At 40.3% G+C, this 16,635-nt stretch overlaps 1 protein-coding gene across 1 annotated transcript in view; it reads right to left on the bottom strand.

Annotated features, from left to right (window-relative positions):
• Positions 1–16,635, bottom strand: part of PTPRR (protein tyrosine phosphatase receptor type R) — a 139,713-nt gene that overhangs the window by 42,963 nt on the left and 80,115 nt on the right. Inside the window, exons 5-6 of the mRNA XM_030959928.1 lie at positions 15,546–15,656; positions 11,182–11,444 (exon numbers count right to left, since the gene is read on the bottom strand). Of these exons, the coding sequence (XP_030815788.1) occupies positions 11,182–11,444; positions 15,546–15,656 (374 nt within the window). The remainder of the gene's footprint in view (positions 1–11,181; positions 11,445–15,545; positions 15,657–16,635) is intronic.

The raw sequence follows: 16,635 nt of genomic DNA, 5'->3' as shown, positions 1-16,635 counted from the left end.
TCAAAAACAGGAGATGCTGCTGTCAGGGGATGGTGGGAAGCAGAAGAGTCTCTCAGCCCTGGCAGAGGGGAAAACTCAGCTGCCTCCTGGCCAGCACCAGCCCCATCTCTTTCTGGCAGCAGTTTTCCAGGAGGCTGCCATTGGTCATCCTGAAGCACTGGGACTGAATTCCCTAGAGAAACATTGTACTTAATGACATTTTTCTGTGTGGGAATTATATACACTACTTCCCTTTCTGATGCCTATCGCATATTTGAGCGGACATTTGAAGTTGCTGTGTTCTGTTTTGCTCCTGTTATCAAATCACAATATTAACACAAAAAGGATAATTATAGATACCATAAATTAACTACAAAACTCTCTGTTTGTTAAGCATCAAAGTATATTCTTTGATAGAGAACATAAGGAAAAGTCCCAGAAAGAAATATCACTTTTGTAGCTTCTTACAGACTCCCCTGGTTAGAGAAATTAATGGAGAGTTCAAAGGTAAGGTATTTCATGAAGATAGGCACTGATTTGCAACACCATAATGCATCACTTAACCAATAAATGTCCCACTTGTCTTAGTAGGAAAATCACAAAAAGAGTTCCTGAAATGTCTTGGAAACTCAGCTAAGGTTCAAAGCCTAACCAAATAGGTGCATCAGCTTGGATGTGATGGTATCAAAGCAGACAACTCCAGCAAGAGTCTGGCTGAAATGTCAGTGTTGCATGGAATCTGGGCAGTATTTCTTAGGCTGAGCCATTCTCATGGTATACTTTGGGCATCCTCATCTCTGCCATGATGCTGTTGCTTCTCTGTTTGCTGCGGCACATCTGATTGCCTGTATGCATTTACTACTTTGTCTGATGTCTAGAATGTAAGTCTCTTGGATAGAGGAACATTGCAATTTTGTGTACATATGGAGTCTTGCACAGAGGGATCCTGATCTGTGACCAAGGCTCTCAGAGAGAATGCTAAAGAGAATTTCCAGCAAGAGCTGAGAAATACCCCAGCCCAGAGATTTAAATGCTGTATTCCTTGAGCAAAGGTGTATGTGCAGACAGCAGACATTTCTGCTAGCTACCAATGTTAAGCTTTCTGTACAGAGTAGCTCTGACTATGCAAGACATCTCTGCTGAATATCCAGAACTAGATTTTTCAAAAAAGAAGTAGTATAATTAGTCAACTCTCATAATTATGAAGAGTTCTCCTAGCACAGCATAGAAGTAAAATTAATTATGATTGCACTCACAGAAGAGATTCATGGCCTTGACTGTTAACTGATGGCTACAAGATAAGCTGGATGTAAGCACTGCCCAGCACATGGATTCTTGCAATTCAAATAAATACTTGGATATCTTACACTGCAGTTTTGGAGGCACTTTGATTTTTTTCTTTTCTTTCTTTAAGTGTTTTCTCTGTCTGTTTCCAACATTTAAAATTAATGAATTTTTTCCAGCTTTAGGCTGCCCTGTAAAAGAAATACCATGAACAAAGATAAATGCATTCCAAAACAAGAGGAGAGGGGAATATTTTTGTTTTAACTTAAAGCATTAGTCTTTTTCCGACATTAATGGGGACACTCAAGGAAACTTTTTTATACAAACCCCAAATGTGAAAAATCAACCTTCCTTCTAAATATCAGAATTCTGTATATCTGATATAAATGCTTCCTTCTACGTTGTTTGGCTGAAACCAGTACTTGTGGGTACTAGTCAGGGGCTCAGGAGATACTTCCTGCTTACAAACCAATCTCATAAAGAAGCTGGTGCCTTTGTCCCTTAGCACAGCACTTCCAACCTACCATTGTGAAAAGGTGATATATTAGGTTGCAAATGTCACAGATGGACACATCCTGCTAAGGGCTGAGACGAGGTGCTCAGAGCATTCAAGTCCAGCTAATGTGCATCTCCTCACTTTCCCAGATGTCCCACTCTGCTTGCACATTAGGACAGCTGGTGAAGCAGTCACAGAAACCATGCCTGGATGGTCAAGCACAGAAACAAATTAGAGGCAGAGAGGAGCTGAGGAAATCAGTCACTGGAAAGCTGCATCAGAGTTTAACTGTCTGATTTCCAAACAGCACTTAAAGACCCAAAACTGCTGCTGAAAAAGAAAAGGGGATCACTCACACAACTCAAATTACTCATGTGCTCAGGGCAACAGCAGTCCCTGTAAATTCCAGGCTCAAGAAGCACTTAAATATTAACATAGATATTTTCCCTTGTGTGACTTTTGAAAAGATCAGCTGGACAAATCCCTGCAAACCCACCAAAACTGTCTACCAGATGGCAGCCACTGATTAATTTGTCTTAACTTAAGCCAAAAAGGAAGAAAATGTGATGGGTGGAGCCGTGAAGACAAGCACAATCAACATCCGACCAAATAGGGTTTCCTGTCACCTTGGGAACGACACTGATTGGCACTGTGGTTTCCTGTGTACAAGCTAAAACCAGTAGCAACTGGAGTAACAAGAATAAACGCCAGATGAGAGACCTGGGAATACAATAAAATTATTATAAAATTCTTGACTAAACCCCAGAGGATAGTAAAGGCAAAACCAAGGGTAAGCACAGACTGCATATGCTAAATGGAGCATTCCCCTGTACATGAGAGCAGAGGGCCATGAAGCTGCATCACAAGAATTTCTCTAAACAAGGGTAAGCTAATTTGCCTAAATTAACCACTCCCAAAAGTGAGAGTCATGTGCCTTGGAAAGCTTATTTTTCACAAGGGAAGAAAAAAGGGATGTGGGACAATGGAAAACAGAGATGGAAATAGGAGTGGAAACCTACCATCCACCCACACTAATCTAAAGTAATTTTAAGATGTGCCACAGACACGAGGAAATGAACTGTGGGTGTAAGTTTGGGCAATGGTACAGAGTTATCTGTGTTTATTTATTGAGATTACAACTCCCACAGAGTTTTGCTTCAAAGAGCTCTAAACACAACCAAAACAGCTTCTCAACCAGCCAGGAGTCAAATAGTTAAAATACAGGTTTTAGAGGGTCTTTGTTAGGCTGGTGACTGAGTTCACTTCCTCTCCAGAGAAAGGGGACAATTCACATTCCTGCCCTCTTCCTACACTGCAGATAAGCAGAGATGTCTGTAATGGGTTGGACAGAACAGACATTCATGCAGCTCAAAGATCTGGCACTTGCAGAAAGTTTTTAGAGTTTCTGTGCACTCACAGAAATGTTTCACAAATGCAGGCTGGGGGCACAGCTTTATTCTCTCTCTAGTGATGAATCCATGTGCCAGCACAGACCTCTTGGGCATGCAGCAGGAGACCCTGGAAGCTGGATCCCATCTCACACTCCCCATTACTTAGAGCAGTTTCTCCCACCTCAGTAGCCCAGGTAGCCCAAGGTCCTTGCTTTTACTCTTCACCCAGACTTCAGATGCCAGAAATCAGCATGGCTTTCAGCTAGTTGAGAGGGCCTGAGAAGGAGGGAAGCCACAATGCAGGGCTTCAGGGAGACCCTGCACTGAAAAGACAATAACCTAAAAGGCAATAAGCAACTGCTTCAGTCAGGATTGGTCCCCTTGCACACCCACTGCACACTACATGTGCACGCTACATCTTGAAAAAAATAAATCACAGTGCCAGGAAAACAATACCAGGCACTGAATGACAGTGCTACATATCAGTCATTGCAGCCCTGGTTTGTTTTTAAACCTTGACAACAAGAGCACTCCAAAGCAATTTACGGTTTGGGAATGAGCACATGCACAAACCATTCCCAGGAGGAAGTCTGCATCTAGGCCCTGCTTCTCTGGAGGCAAAAGAGCTTAGCAGTATGGACACAAACCAATCTCTACTACACAGCCTTAGTGCTCTAAGTGTATCTGGGTACATCGAATTTATATGTGGATGCCCCACTCCTGGAGGTGTTCATGGTCAGGTTGGATGGTGTTTTGAGCAACCTGACCAAGTGGAAGGTGACCCTGCTCTTGGCAGTGGAGCTGGAACTAGATCTCTTTCAAAGTCCCTTCCAACACAAGCCATTTTATGATTCTATGATCTTACAAACCAGAATGGAATTATAGGTGCCAAATGAGAGAAATGTATTTTTAGGTCTTTCAGAAAGTGTGTGTATGAGGGGGTTGTAATTGTATTCTCTCACTCTTCTTAAATGATGCGAACAAATAGTAGCAAGTAGGGCTTTTACTACACCTCAGGTTAAGGTTCTTGTCTTTGTTACATCTCTTCAGATGGACACAATATCCAGCCATCCTCAATCCAGTGGTTAGGAATATGTCTGGAGATTTATGTGCCATGCCCAAAGTGCTCTAAGCAGTTGGTAGAAGAGACAGATCAGAGCACAGAAATTCCTGCCTCCCACCTCAAACTCATTTTACTGGTGCCTGGTTCTTTGCAAATTCCTTCTGATAGGATATCACCATGAAACCATTCTGCAGCTTGTACTTTCATGTTGGCACATAGCTTTGCTTCAAACAATTACACTGACATTTTCCTAAAACAATCCCTATTACTTAAATGAAGAATGCAGAAAGCATATTCAGTGCCACACAATAGGGAAAATTTATCCTCCAAATCTATGCAAAGCTACTTTATTTTAGTCAGGAAATCCAAGGCCCCTTCCTGTAAATATATTAAGATCCCATGTTTGTGCGATAAACTAGAAAATCTGGCAGGTTTACAGTAGTACAAGAGCAAGGTGCAACCCTCTGAGCATTACTTGAAATTATTACTCACAATGGATAGTTTTGTAAAATCATAATGGATCAGCAACACCATAACTGTATTTGCAGCAACTGTGCTCTGTGATCTAAAAATCAGAACAGAGACAGAGAGAATTGTTGGAAATTTTTCTCATTTATTAGAGCAGAACTGTGGTTGAACAGTGATATCCTGAGGTGCAGCTGAGGTTATATTAAAAAAGAAAAGAGCACATCAGGTTCTTTACCCTGGCTCCAATGTTTCTTATGAGGTTTTATTCAGTATATTGTATTGTTAAGATAATGATTCATTTTAATGAATGCTGCCTTTCTAAAATAAGGAAAACAGGTATTAGAGTTAGTTTTTGTGGTATTTGTCATCCGTGGTATTTGTCATCCAGATGGCAATTTACAGTGTACAGAAATTGCCTAAGAGGCTGAAGCTATAGTTTAATAATTTGTGTGTCTATGCAGAATGACTAATAAAAGAGAATACTTTTCAATATTAAAAGCAATTTTTTCCACCTCCAAACCTGAAGCCTAAATTATACAATATTTTCTTTGTAAAGATGTAAAATACAAGATGTTTCTGAGGAAGGATGCTGAAGACAGAAAAAGAATAATAATTGCTCTCATTATTTGTACGTGCACCTTTTGCTAATACCTTCCTGTTAAAAAATTTACCTTTTGGCACTGAGTTCCACAGACTCCTATGGGTTATCCGAATCCTTTTTTTTTCATATTATAAAGAAATATATTGCCTTTCTTTCCCACTAGAATATCTCTCTTTCTCATGTTACAAGGAAGTGGACAGATGAGCACTTAGCATTGTAATGCATGTTATATTAACTTTTGTTTCCTTATACTTACAGGGAGCTGTACTCACTGCATGTCTACTGAACACTTAGAACTGGTGAAAGAATTCTGCTGCCAGTTTACAGGGATCTTCAGGACAGTGAGAGAAATCTCACTGGGGAGAGTCTATCAACTGTGGCATAGTATTGCTCTGCTTTGTGGGGAAAAGTAACATCACACAGAGTTCTCACAGTCAGAGTTCAAGACAAATTTCACTCATCTGTTATGTTTGTAGAGAGCAATAATTGATTGATTCAGGTGATTGTCTCCATACTGTTCTCTATGCTGATGCCTACTGATTTTCCATAGAGGTTGCAGAATTGGTGGCACATTCTGCTGAATGATGCCTGTAAGCAGCCCTCTCCCCTCCAAGTTTTGCTCCTGCTGGCTCTGCCCTTTCACAGAGTATCTTCTATTTTCCTGTGTCACAGCTGTTCCTCCATACCATTGCATAATTATTTTATTTCACATTTTAAAATGGTTTATTATTTCACTTATCTGCCGGCTTTTTGCTTTATTTGCCAAACTGTTTTCTATCATCATCTTCACTCTCTTGTGTATATTTGCAGAGAAAAAAAAATCAGTACAAGGCACATGTAAAATACTACCTGTTCTGAATAAGAGCCCTGCAAACCCCTGGCATCCTGATAGTGATCATGAGGAGCTCTTCCTTTTAGACAGAATAAGTTTCTGATGAATATGTAAAAAACTGAGAAAACACAGAGCTGTGATTTTTCCCTCTGATTACTAAAATATAATAGCCAGTTTTAGGATTTTGTGGTTAGAATGAAATACAAATGCTTGAGAAATTTTTCCAAAGCACTGTTTGTTTTCAACACACAGTAGAGAAGACATTTTCCACATTTTCTTTTCTTCCATGTATCTTTGCCCACTAACTAATTTGAACAAAACATCATATTGTCCACTAGTTAGTTGAAATGCAGTTGTCTTAGTCACAAACAACACTGGAACTAAAACTCACAGCTGCAGTGGCCACAAAAAATGTAAACCCTGTTGTAATACTATGCTGGTGTGGTAACATTTGTATTTTTATCTACCACGATTGTGATTTAACAACTCACTGCTTGTACTAAGAATTTTCAATGCTTGATATGTCAGAATGAAATCTAAAATACCACATTCGACTTCACCAGATTCTGCTTTTGACTGGGACCATTCATATCAACATGAATTTTGGCCCAAGAAACAGAATAAAAGGAAACATTATTCTGCTGAAGGAAGAGTATGTATTATTCATATAAGCCTATAAAAGCCTAAGTAGAAAAGTAAACACTGATGCAGTATTCATAGATGTGCTCACAGAAGAGAAAACAATTATTTGCATCCAAAAGTCAGGCATCGACACTGTGATATTGTGACAGCTCATCATCAAAGACGCCCACAGGAGAACAGCAGCTCTCCTGCTCTTTTGGTCTGCAACAGAACAATGTGGGCTGCCAGGGGAGAAGGTCTTTGCTGCAAAGGAGCAGCAGTTCAGACAAAAAAGAGAACACAAAAAGAGAACAACTCCAAAGCATTTTGCACTGAATGATCCAGGGGATGCACAGAGGCTGTGAAGAAATAGTCCTTCACTGGCCTGCCTCAGTAATTGTAATAGAAAGGGGACAGTGCCTCTGTTGTGACAGCCCTGTCACCTCCACACCTTGAGTCCACTCTCTACTCTTGGCCACCACTGTTCCCCCCCTTCCCAAACTACATGTGAGCACACATCCATGAGCAGCATCTAGGAAAATCATAGAATAAGAGAATAGTTTGAGTCGAAAAGACCCTTGAAAGTTATCTAGTCCACTTTCCATGGGTAAGGAAAACTTCAGTTAGAATAGGTTGTTTAGAGTCCTGTTCAACCTGACCTCAAATATTCAAAAACTACTTCCTTGTATCTAGTCTAAACCTAGCCTCCTTCACTTTGAAGCCATTAGCCCTTATCCTATTGCAACACACCCTAACAGAAAGTTGGCCCCCATCTTTTTTATAGGCCCTCTTCAAGTATCAAGAGGCTGCAATAAGGTCTCCCTGGAGCCTTCTCTTCTCCAACCTGAACAGCCCCAACTCCCTCATCCTGTCCTCATGGGAGAGGTGCTGCAGCCATCTGATCATTTCCTGGCCTTCTTTGCTCCAACAAGTCAGCATTCTTCTCATGCTGGGGGCACTGGGGCTGGATGCAGCACTCCGGGTGGAGTCCCATGAGACAGGAGCAGGGGAGCAGCATCGCCTCCTGCGGCCACTGGGCCGGTTCATCCCGGCTGTGTGAGCGCCTGCCCTGCTGCAGGAGCTCAGCTGCGGGATGACCGCGCTGCCTGCCGGCTCTAGGTGTCACTGTCCCCGCGCTCTGCCACAGCCACATCCTGCAAGGCACCGGCCCCGCGTAGGTGGCAGAAAAACTGCAGCATCCCACACATTTGATAGTGCAAATAATCTGCCGGGGAGCTGTGTCTTATAGAAATAGCTGAGTAAGAGCATTTCCAGATACACAGAAAAATATGTTCATGGACTTAGCTCTAGTATTCAGAAGCCCAACATGTTTTAAGAAGCTGGACAAACTCCCACAAATATTTTTATCCATGCACAGTAGTCCATTAACATTTTTTTTGCCTCTGTACTGGCCAATGCTGTTACAAATAAAAATGGAAAAGTTCAGAGAGCCAGAGGCTGATGCGGTGCTTTGTGAAAAATCAGTTCCACTATATTTTTGCATTTAGATCATAGAATCATAGAATAGTTTGGGACGGAAGGGACCTTTAAAGGTCACATAGTCCCATTCCCCTGCCATGGGCAGAGACAGCTTCAATTATATCATGTTGCTCAGAGCCCTGTCCAATCTGACCATGAATGTTTCCAGGGATGGGGCATCAGCTACCTCCCTGGGCGCACGGTGACAGTGTTTCATGCTCATTGCAAAAAAATCTTCCTTATATCTAATCTAAATCTACCCTCCTTTAGTTTAAAATCATCACCCCTTGTCCTGTCAAGGGTATGTTCCTCAAAGCAGCACCTAGTGTGCAAAGCAAAGAGAACTTGAGAGGCAGGCACAGATTCATGGAATAGTTTGGTCTAGAAGGGATCTTTAAAGGTCATCTAATCAAACCTCCCTGCAATGAGTAGAGACATCTTCAATTAGATCATGTTGCATTATCCGACTTTTCTGTCCCATCCTTCAGAGAGATTGTCACAAACTTCCCACCTAGATGGCTATGCACAGCTCACTATGTGCTCAAAGAGAAATCAATGAACCATGGCCCAAACCAGGGGCAGTTTGGTCTGGATCACACAAGACATTTCAGGACTACGGATTGCTCTTAGGGAATCAAGCCAGGGAGTAGTCTGGATGGTTAGAAAATACAGCTCAGGAACCACTGTCAAACCATGTGACCAAAGGAATCTCCATGCTAAGTTTGTCAAGGAGCCCCCATATCCACTCTAGCCTGCCAAGAGCTTCTTCCCTTGGCAGAAACCAAAATCAGAATAGCAAAAATTATTGAAAGGGTGCCCTAAAGCTGTGCCATGAGCAGGATGGGACCGCCAGGCTTGATTCACTCCATACTAACAGAAGAAGGGCAGTTAGCAGACTGTTTTGAACATGGTTTGCTGCTCCTTGCAGTGGGCAGATCCATACTGTAAGGTCCACTCCTCCCAAAGGTAATGAGGATGGTCCGAGGCTCCCTAGTGCAAGGGTTTTTTGGAGCAGAAAGGTGGAGAGGAGTTTTCAACTGACCAGTCACCAAGTCACTAGATAAAATGAGGCAGAATGTGTCAGTGCATTATTACTTTTTGCTTCCAACACTGCTGAGTGTTAGAATGCATACAAATTTGTTCGTAGTAAAGGTTATAGTAAATAAATAAGAAATAGACATAATAATAGCTGCTTATGTCAGAGGAACAGAAGATAAACTATTCCCTAAAGTTCTCTCCCTCATATGCCCAGACCTTTGTACACTGAGCTTGAAATAAGCAACCATTTCTTAGGAGTGGACTTGGGCTGATAGAGTCTGTGTTAAACATGGCAAAAAAGAGCTGCACAATGGGATATTATCACAATGGATTTTGCTTTTTCACAACAGTCTGTTAGTGCTCTTTTACAGTAGAAACTGAAGTGCTCAATTCCTTCAACTTCTTTTTCCTTAGTAATAACCTAAATGTCTGGTTTATTTGGTCAAACATCAGGTTTAGTTTTCTCTTTGTATCTCAGCTGTTCATTTTGTCATATCTGACTCAGAACTTTGTCCTTCCAAAGGATGCAATTAGGTTTAGGAGAATTAAATGTAAAATTCCTATCTATAGTGGAAATTAATATCCTAAATCAATTGTTTTTACTTTCTTTGTTTGAGAAATGGAAAAGTTTCTTCTCCTTATGTACAAAAAGCTTCTTGTCCTTAGGTAAGAAATCCCTCTACAAATTGCTTTCTCTCAATCCCTCTCAACTATTGCATATGCTATGTTATATATTAAGTATTATAAATTAGCTATGTGATTCTTATGCTTTTGTGTTTATTTTTAGGCTCTTGTGGAATGAGAGAAACTATCAAAATGTATTTACTTGCTTCCTCCTTTCCTTTTTTTTTTGCAGCGATATCACAGCATATTTCATGACAGCTTTGCCTTTAGGCCTCTTTTACTCACAGAGGAATAAATCCACCTCCCTGAGCTCTGTCTGTCATAAATCCATTGATAAAATCTCTGCCATTGAAATACCCATGGCTGAAGCTGAATCAGGGTTACAGCTCAGCTGAGAGCCCTCACAGATGAGGCTCTGCTTGGTCTCTGCATCGCATCTGTTCTTTCATTTATCATCTGTGCCGGGGCAGCAGAGTTCAGTTGCACAGCTGCATGCTATGTGAGCTATTCAGAGCACTGATGCTTTATGAAAGCAGCCTGCAGCCATCAGACAAGAAATTATACAGGTTTCTAACAGAGGAGAGACAGATGTCAGTGTGCATTCTCTTATGGGAAGAATAACTAGTTTTATAAAAAGAGCACTGGCCCAGTTTTTGAAAGGTACAGTGAGTGGCAGGGTTTGGTGCCCAAGTATTTCTGAGGACCTGGACACAAGAGTTGTTTCATTACTCATCACTTCTTCCTTTTGTAAAGCCTGTAGACTTTTCACTGTATCCTGACCATCACAGAAAGCTGCATTTAAGGAAAAAATTTATCTAAAGGTGATAATGGAAACACTCTATGAGATGGCTAAATGCACTCAGTTGGTGTAAATACTTTTCCTTCTAAGTTTTCCAGGTGCTAGGGACTCCCTGAGAATGTGAATGTCCTTTGCTGACAATACGTAACCAGCCCTTGAACTCTCTTCCAGGATCTCCAGGATCAAAACAGGCAAAAACCAATGAAAAATGAAAAAAATATTTCTTTGGAGTATGGGAAAAATATAATCAGCAAAAAGAATGCCACTAATGCAGTCAATCTCAGCCTAAACCTGAACATTTTCATATGACCTGAATCTTTGGTCATATGTAAAGAAAAGGAAAGGAGATAATATCTGTGAGATAGATGTTAACACAGATGTTAACACCTCTCAGATGTCCATATGGCAAAGTCTCCCATTCATCGACAGAAGAGGAACATATGAAATCATGAAGGATAAGTATAAAAAAGCAGAATTAATCCCGAGTACACCAGGCACCATCCTACCTTTCCTGGAGTCCCACAGGTTTCATTCTGAAAGGAGATGGACTGGCACACAGGGGAGGTTTGAGCTCAGGAACACATTGGCCTTGAGGATCCACTACAACATTGATAACCTTTGGAGCCTGTTGAGGCTGGACCATGCTGTTGGTGGTCTTGTACTCAGTCTGAGATGTCTGCAGGGGAAGGGGTGAGAGGTGGATCTCCTGCTTCTTTTCCTTCTCTTGCCTTAGTGACAACTGGATCTTCTCCTTTAATCTGTACAGAACCTACAAAAATAAAAAGGACAGCTCAATCTCAATTGCCTGGTAAACAAGGCAAGGAAGGTACCACAAATGCTGGAGAAGATTGCCATAGGTGACTTTCATTCCTAGAAGGCAAGTCACAAGTTATGTTACACAGTATTTCCCACAACAAGATAAGCGTTTCCATTACATAAACTGCAGAGTGTACACATTGACAGTAGGGATTTTAACAGTTCTCACTGTGAGTTCAGTACTTATTTGTAATACCTGCAGTAGTATTATTTAAAGAGCAAATAACACAGAATGGAAATTAGTTACAGAGGACATTATGAAGATGGAAATACTGATAAATAGAGTAACTGTAGAAGAAATTTTAAGCATTTTAACACAAGAGAGACAATGACACAAAATAAAATAGATGTTTATGACTTAGCCAGATACAAGTCTCTAATTACAGCAGCCTAAATTTTTTTTAGAGCAGCCTCAATTTGTTTTAGTAGTCCTCACTGATCTGGCATGGAGCTGATGGTTGAACAGGGTAACTTTACTAGGTCACTTTGGTAACAGTAGACTGCTATTGCTCTGAAATACTCCTCCAGGCAGGGATAGGCTCCAATATCCTGAGAGAAACATTAACTATTCTGAAATAAAGCTGAAGCGATGAGTGGCCTATGAAGTTATTTAACCATCTGTTCAGAAAAGTGTGCTTTACAATCACCAAGAAATTGATTTCTGAATACACTGTAATACCAGGATTATCTGTCCACATATTGCTTATGAATGTGAACATCTGGTATGTGCAACAAAAGCAGAAGTTGTACTGATCTTCTTCCATCAAACTCTACACTGATGTTGCTGAACCCTGGCTTGGTGAGGGCAGGCAGGTAGCTTGTGCTCAGTAATGTCACTCCAGAGGTACCCATGTTACACCTGTTTAACACATCTTATTTCTTTGGAGGGCAATGCAAAAAACAATTTCTGAGCCATAGCTGTTCCATTTTCAAAACATGCCTTACCAGCTATGAAATTTATAAGAATTGTAAAATTGCGTGTGGAGATGGAAGGCACTTACACAGTTTTTTGAAGGTGTCTGCAGATGCCCTTGTACTTTCCACTTTGCTTTATCTGTTCCTGTAAAGCATTCGATTTGGATGCTTGAGTAAGAGAAAACCTAGACCAGAACCTTTTTTTCTCTGCAAGTTAATTCTTTGACAGCTGTTGCCCCTGCTAGCACCACATAAAGATCTAACACTCCCTAGCTTTCCAGTGATGGCAAGATATATCTGATGGGTTTGTTTGTTCAAGGATTATTATTAGAGGTTTAGCTGGGAACTGACCTAATGTCATTAGCAATACACATGTTAAACAAGACTTGGATAGGTAAACCATCTGTTCATTCTGAAGGGTTTAGAATTACTAGGATAAGATTTCTTTCCCATAATTTTGCAGAAAAAAAAGTCCTCTCAGGGGTACCTGTGACGCAAGGGCACTGGTACCAGTAAAGGGGGACTTGAAATATTTTTACTGTCTTTTTCTCTAGTGAGTGCTTTCAGCTAATTTGTTTCTAATAACCAGCAGATAAGCAGCTCACAGACTCATGGCCATGACAATGCTCACCATACCTTCTTGTCACTAATATGTTTTGACATAGTTTCACTTCTTGAGGACCCAAGGAATTATGGTTTTTACTTCCAAAATGTGGAGAAGTATTATTTAATATACTACTTAATAATCTATTATTAAGACCCTAGGAAAAAAAGATAGCTTGACCCTAGCAGAAACTGAAAAAAAAATCTAACCAACGACTTTTGATCTAAACACTAATGCTTTTCCTCAGAAAGTGTTACAAGGCTATAAAAGTTTTAATGAAGGTAAAGTAAAAAAAACCAGAAATGGCCAAAAATATAGTGACCAACCCAATCTGCCACTCTGACACACATTAAATGGGATAAAAACCAACATGAGCTGTCTGTTAGCTTTTCAGGTTGCACATACCTATATATTATCAGATCCTGGCAAAATCTGAGACAGTGTCCATTTGCAGTTTAAACAGTAGCACATGTAAAGATACAGGTTGGACCTGGGAGGAACAGAAAGGGGAATCACTGCGGAAAAGACCACAGCATAGCAGCAATTCCATCTGGAAGGAATTCAAGGAGTCTACTGGTATTGACCTCTGCCCTAACTTCAGATCAGCTACACCCAAACTATTTCTGATGTTTGCCTAAAATCAGATGTTTGACTAAAATCTTAATGAGGGAAAACTCCCAAGCTTCCCCAGGCAAAGCAATTCAGGGTCTGGTAACACATGTGATAGCAAAGATCTTTCTAATAAGTCAGCCAAATCACCTTGTAAAAATTTTTCTTCTTTTCCAGTCCCCAATGGAGAAAGTATTATCTTCTTCCTTACAACAGCCTTTGAAATCTTTCCATGTTTGAGAACTATCATGTTTCTGCTTGCTCCTTTTCCCTGTCATAAATAAACCAAATTATTTCACGTCCTCTGTGTCTCTGATCACTCTTGCATCTCCTTCCTCCTATAATTGCCTGAAATTTTTCACAAATGTGGTGGAGGGAGACAATAGAAAATGAGTAAGACATGACAACCAAATTACCATAGTAGAGGTGAATTCAGATCTTAGAGATCATATCCTCATTTATATATCCCAGGATAAGAAGTGTATTTTTGCAACATTGATGTTGCTTATCTCCTTATCTATTTCTCTGATACTGTTCTGTGATACTGCTGGAACCTTTCCTACAGAGCTGTTGTTTTACCACATATTTCCTACATTGTATTGATGCACATGATTACAGCTCTTGTCCCTGCCAAGCAGCATTGTTGTTCTTTCCCATCTTTTCTCTGGCACCCTAAGAATATTTGAAGTTCTGATACTGTCATACAGAATGGTTTCAATTTCCAATATTGTTGATGCATTCCAGGTCATTAATGAAAATATTGTGTGGTACCAGGACAAGGACAGCCAGCATTTTCTATACTCTTCCAGTTAAAGAGTCAGTAATGACCAAAATATCTCTTCTCCAAAATAGAGAGTAGAGAAGATGAGATTTCTAGAGTTATCCTCCTCTTTTTGAGTGAAATGGCATGGAGAGATGGAGACAACAAGAAAGTAGAAATTAAATAAAGCAACAACTTCCTGTGATAAAACAAGTGCTTTTCAAATCTTAGGGAGACCTTAAAAGATTAAATAACATTTTATCATAAATTTTTCTGAACATTTGTATAACTGTGACCATTTTTAATAACTTCAGATTAAACATGCTTTCCATCTTAAGGTTGTAAGTGGTTAAAGAAAATTAAATGTGCTTGAGAGCAAAATATCTCAAAAGACCCCAAGATACTGTGTGTTCATAAATGCTGACAATTGTCAGAGAATTCAGTTAACACTTGTATGTGTGCACTGCAGAAGAATCACACAATTTAAAGAAGGAAAATGTATAAGATACAACATTGCAAAAATTACCCTACAAAAGTCAGTAGCAGTATAGCTACTATAGCTAGGTTCTTCATCTTCTGTGTGAGCAATGCACATCTCATATTCATTATATTAGAATTGTGCCTAATGCTCAGAAACCTAGCCACTGAGCTCACACAATGTGAATGGCAAAGTTGCTCAAAAATGATTATTCCTTCATGTACTTATTAGTTATTTCAGTTTAATATTTATCCATTTGATACACAAATACCAACACACACTCTAACAACTGTGCACTGACAACATTCTATCAATATGGTGTTGCTTTTACTATCTAGTAACACTGAAATAAAGGCAGGTAAGAGGACTTCAGGGATCCTGGGACTTAAGAAGGTTGAGAAATCATCACTCATGTCCCTACAGAGTTATCCTGTAGATCTATAAACCTTTTATTTATTTCTTCAGCTTCCTTCTAGTTACATTCCTCATTCAACTCAAAATACATCAAGAAAAGTGATTCTTCAAACTTTGGTTTCCCAGCATTATGAGAGTGACCAATTCTTACCTTGGAGTTAAGTTTCTATTAGCCTTGAGAAAACACCCACCATATAAAGAATGCGTGACCCTATCCTTCAGATTAAGAAAAGCATGAAATAAAAAACAAAGTAAAGGTAAAAGGGAAACTTACCATTAAACAAGTCACTAGAATGACAAAGATGCTGAGAAATATGACAACTGCATAAAATCCTTCCTTGCTCCAGATTTTGTCTGCTTCGTGCTGGCCTTGCAAAACATTTTTCTTTTTTAAGCAATGAAACAGAAACAGAAAGAGAAAAAAAGTTATAGAGTGGCATGTGCAGATTAAATAGCTCTCATTGGGCATTAATCACTCTCCTCAGCTTTGTCAGCGCTGAAATTGCACAGCACATGGCTTGACTTGGAGCGCTGTTATTGGCACCCCTGCCCACGCCCAGTCCATGGAGCAGGGCCACCCCGTGCTCCCAGCACCACGCCAGGATCTGCGGCCCAGGGAACTCTCACCAGCCAGCACAGGCTGCCTGAAGGTAAAGCAAACAAGGCCCAGCACCATTCTTGGAAGCCACCTGGCTGCTCAGGTCAGAGGGCTGTGCTCCCACATGGCCTTTGGGAAGTTCTTGCCCTGCCTTTCTTCCCGGGGCTTATCTCCAGCCCCAGCACGCACACACCGGCCTTCCCAGTGTTTACACCTGACACGGAGCAGAGCAGGTGACTTGCCTGTTTGCCTTCATGAGCCAGGAAGCCCTCACACTGTCACCTCTGGATAACACACACAAATACGTAAAAAATATTGATTTTGCTGAAAATAATCTCATTATCTGTTTATCTATAATTCTGATTATGCTTAATCTCATTATCTTTGGCTTCCTGCTGATAGAACATTTCTGTAACAGCTGTGCACACTAAAATTTCCAGAACTCCTAGGGAACTCCTGGGAATTATGAAATAATAATGATTGTAAAAGCATTTATTTTTGTCTTTATTGCAGCAGTGGGACTTGGTTGGACTATTAAATTACCAGAATTTCACTATGTTTTCAAATATAGATTTTGTAGCAGAAACAAAGTACATGCACCCTTGGTCTAACTGCAATATATTATTTAGAATAAAGTATGTTGTCTGATGTTTCTGGGACCACAGTTCAGTAGACATTGCCCTTCCCATTTTCAGCTACTTGCTTTTATTTTCTTAATTGTGTCTTTTCAGTAAAGTTCTCAGACTGAGTAAAACCAACTTTCTAA

Source organism: Camarhynchus parvulus, chromosome 1A (genome assembly GCF_901933205.1).
Source record: "Camarhynchus parvulus chromosome 1A, STF_HiC, whole genome shotgun sequence".
NCBI lineage: Eukaryota > Metazoa > Chordata > Aves > Passeriformes > Thraupidae > Camarhynchus > Camarhynchus parvulus.
The sequence above is the reverse complement of the archived record's forward strand: the minus strand, read 5'-3'. Positions and strand labels throughout refer to the sequence as shown.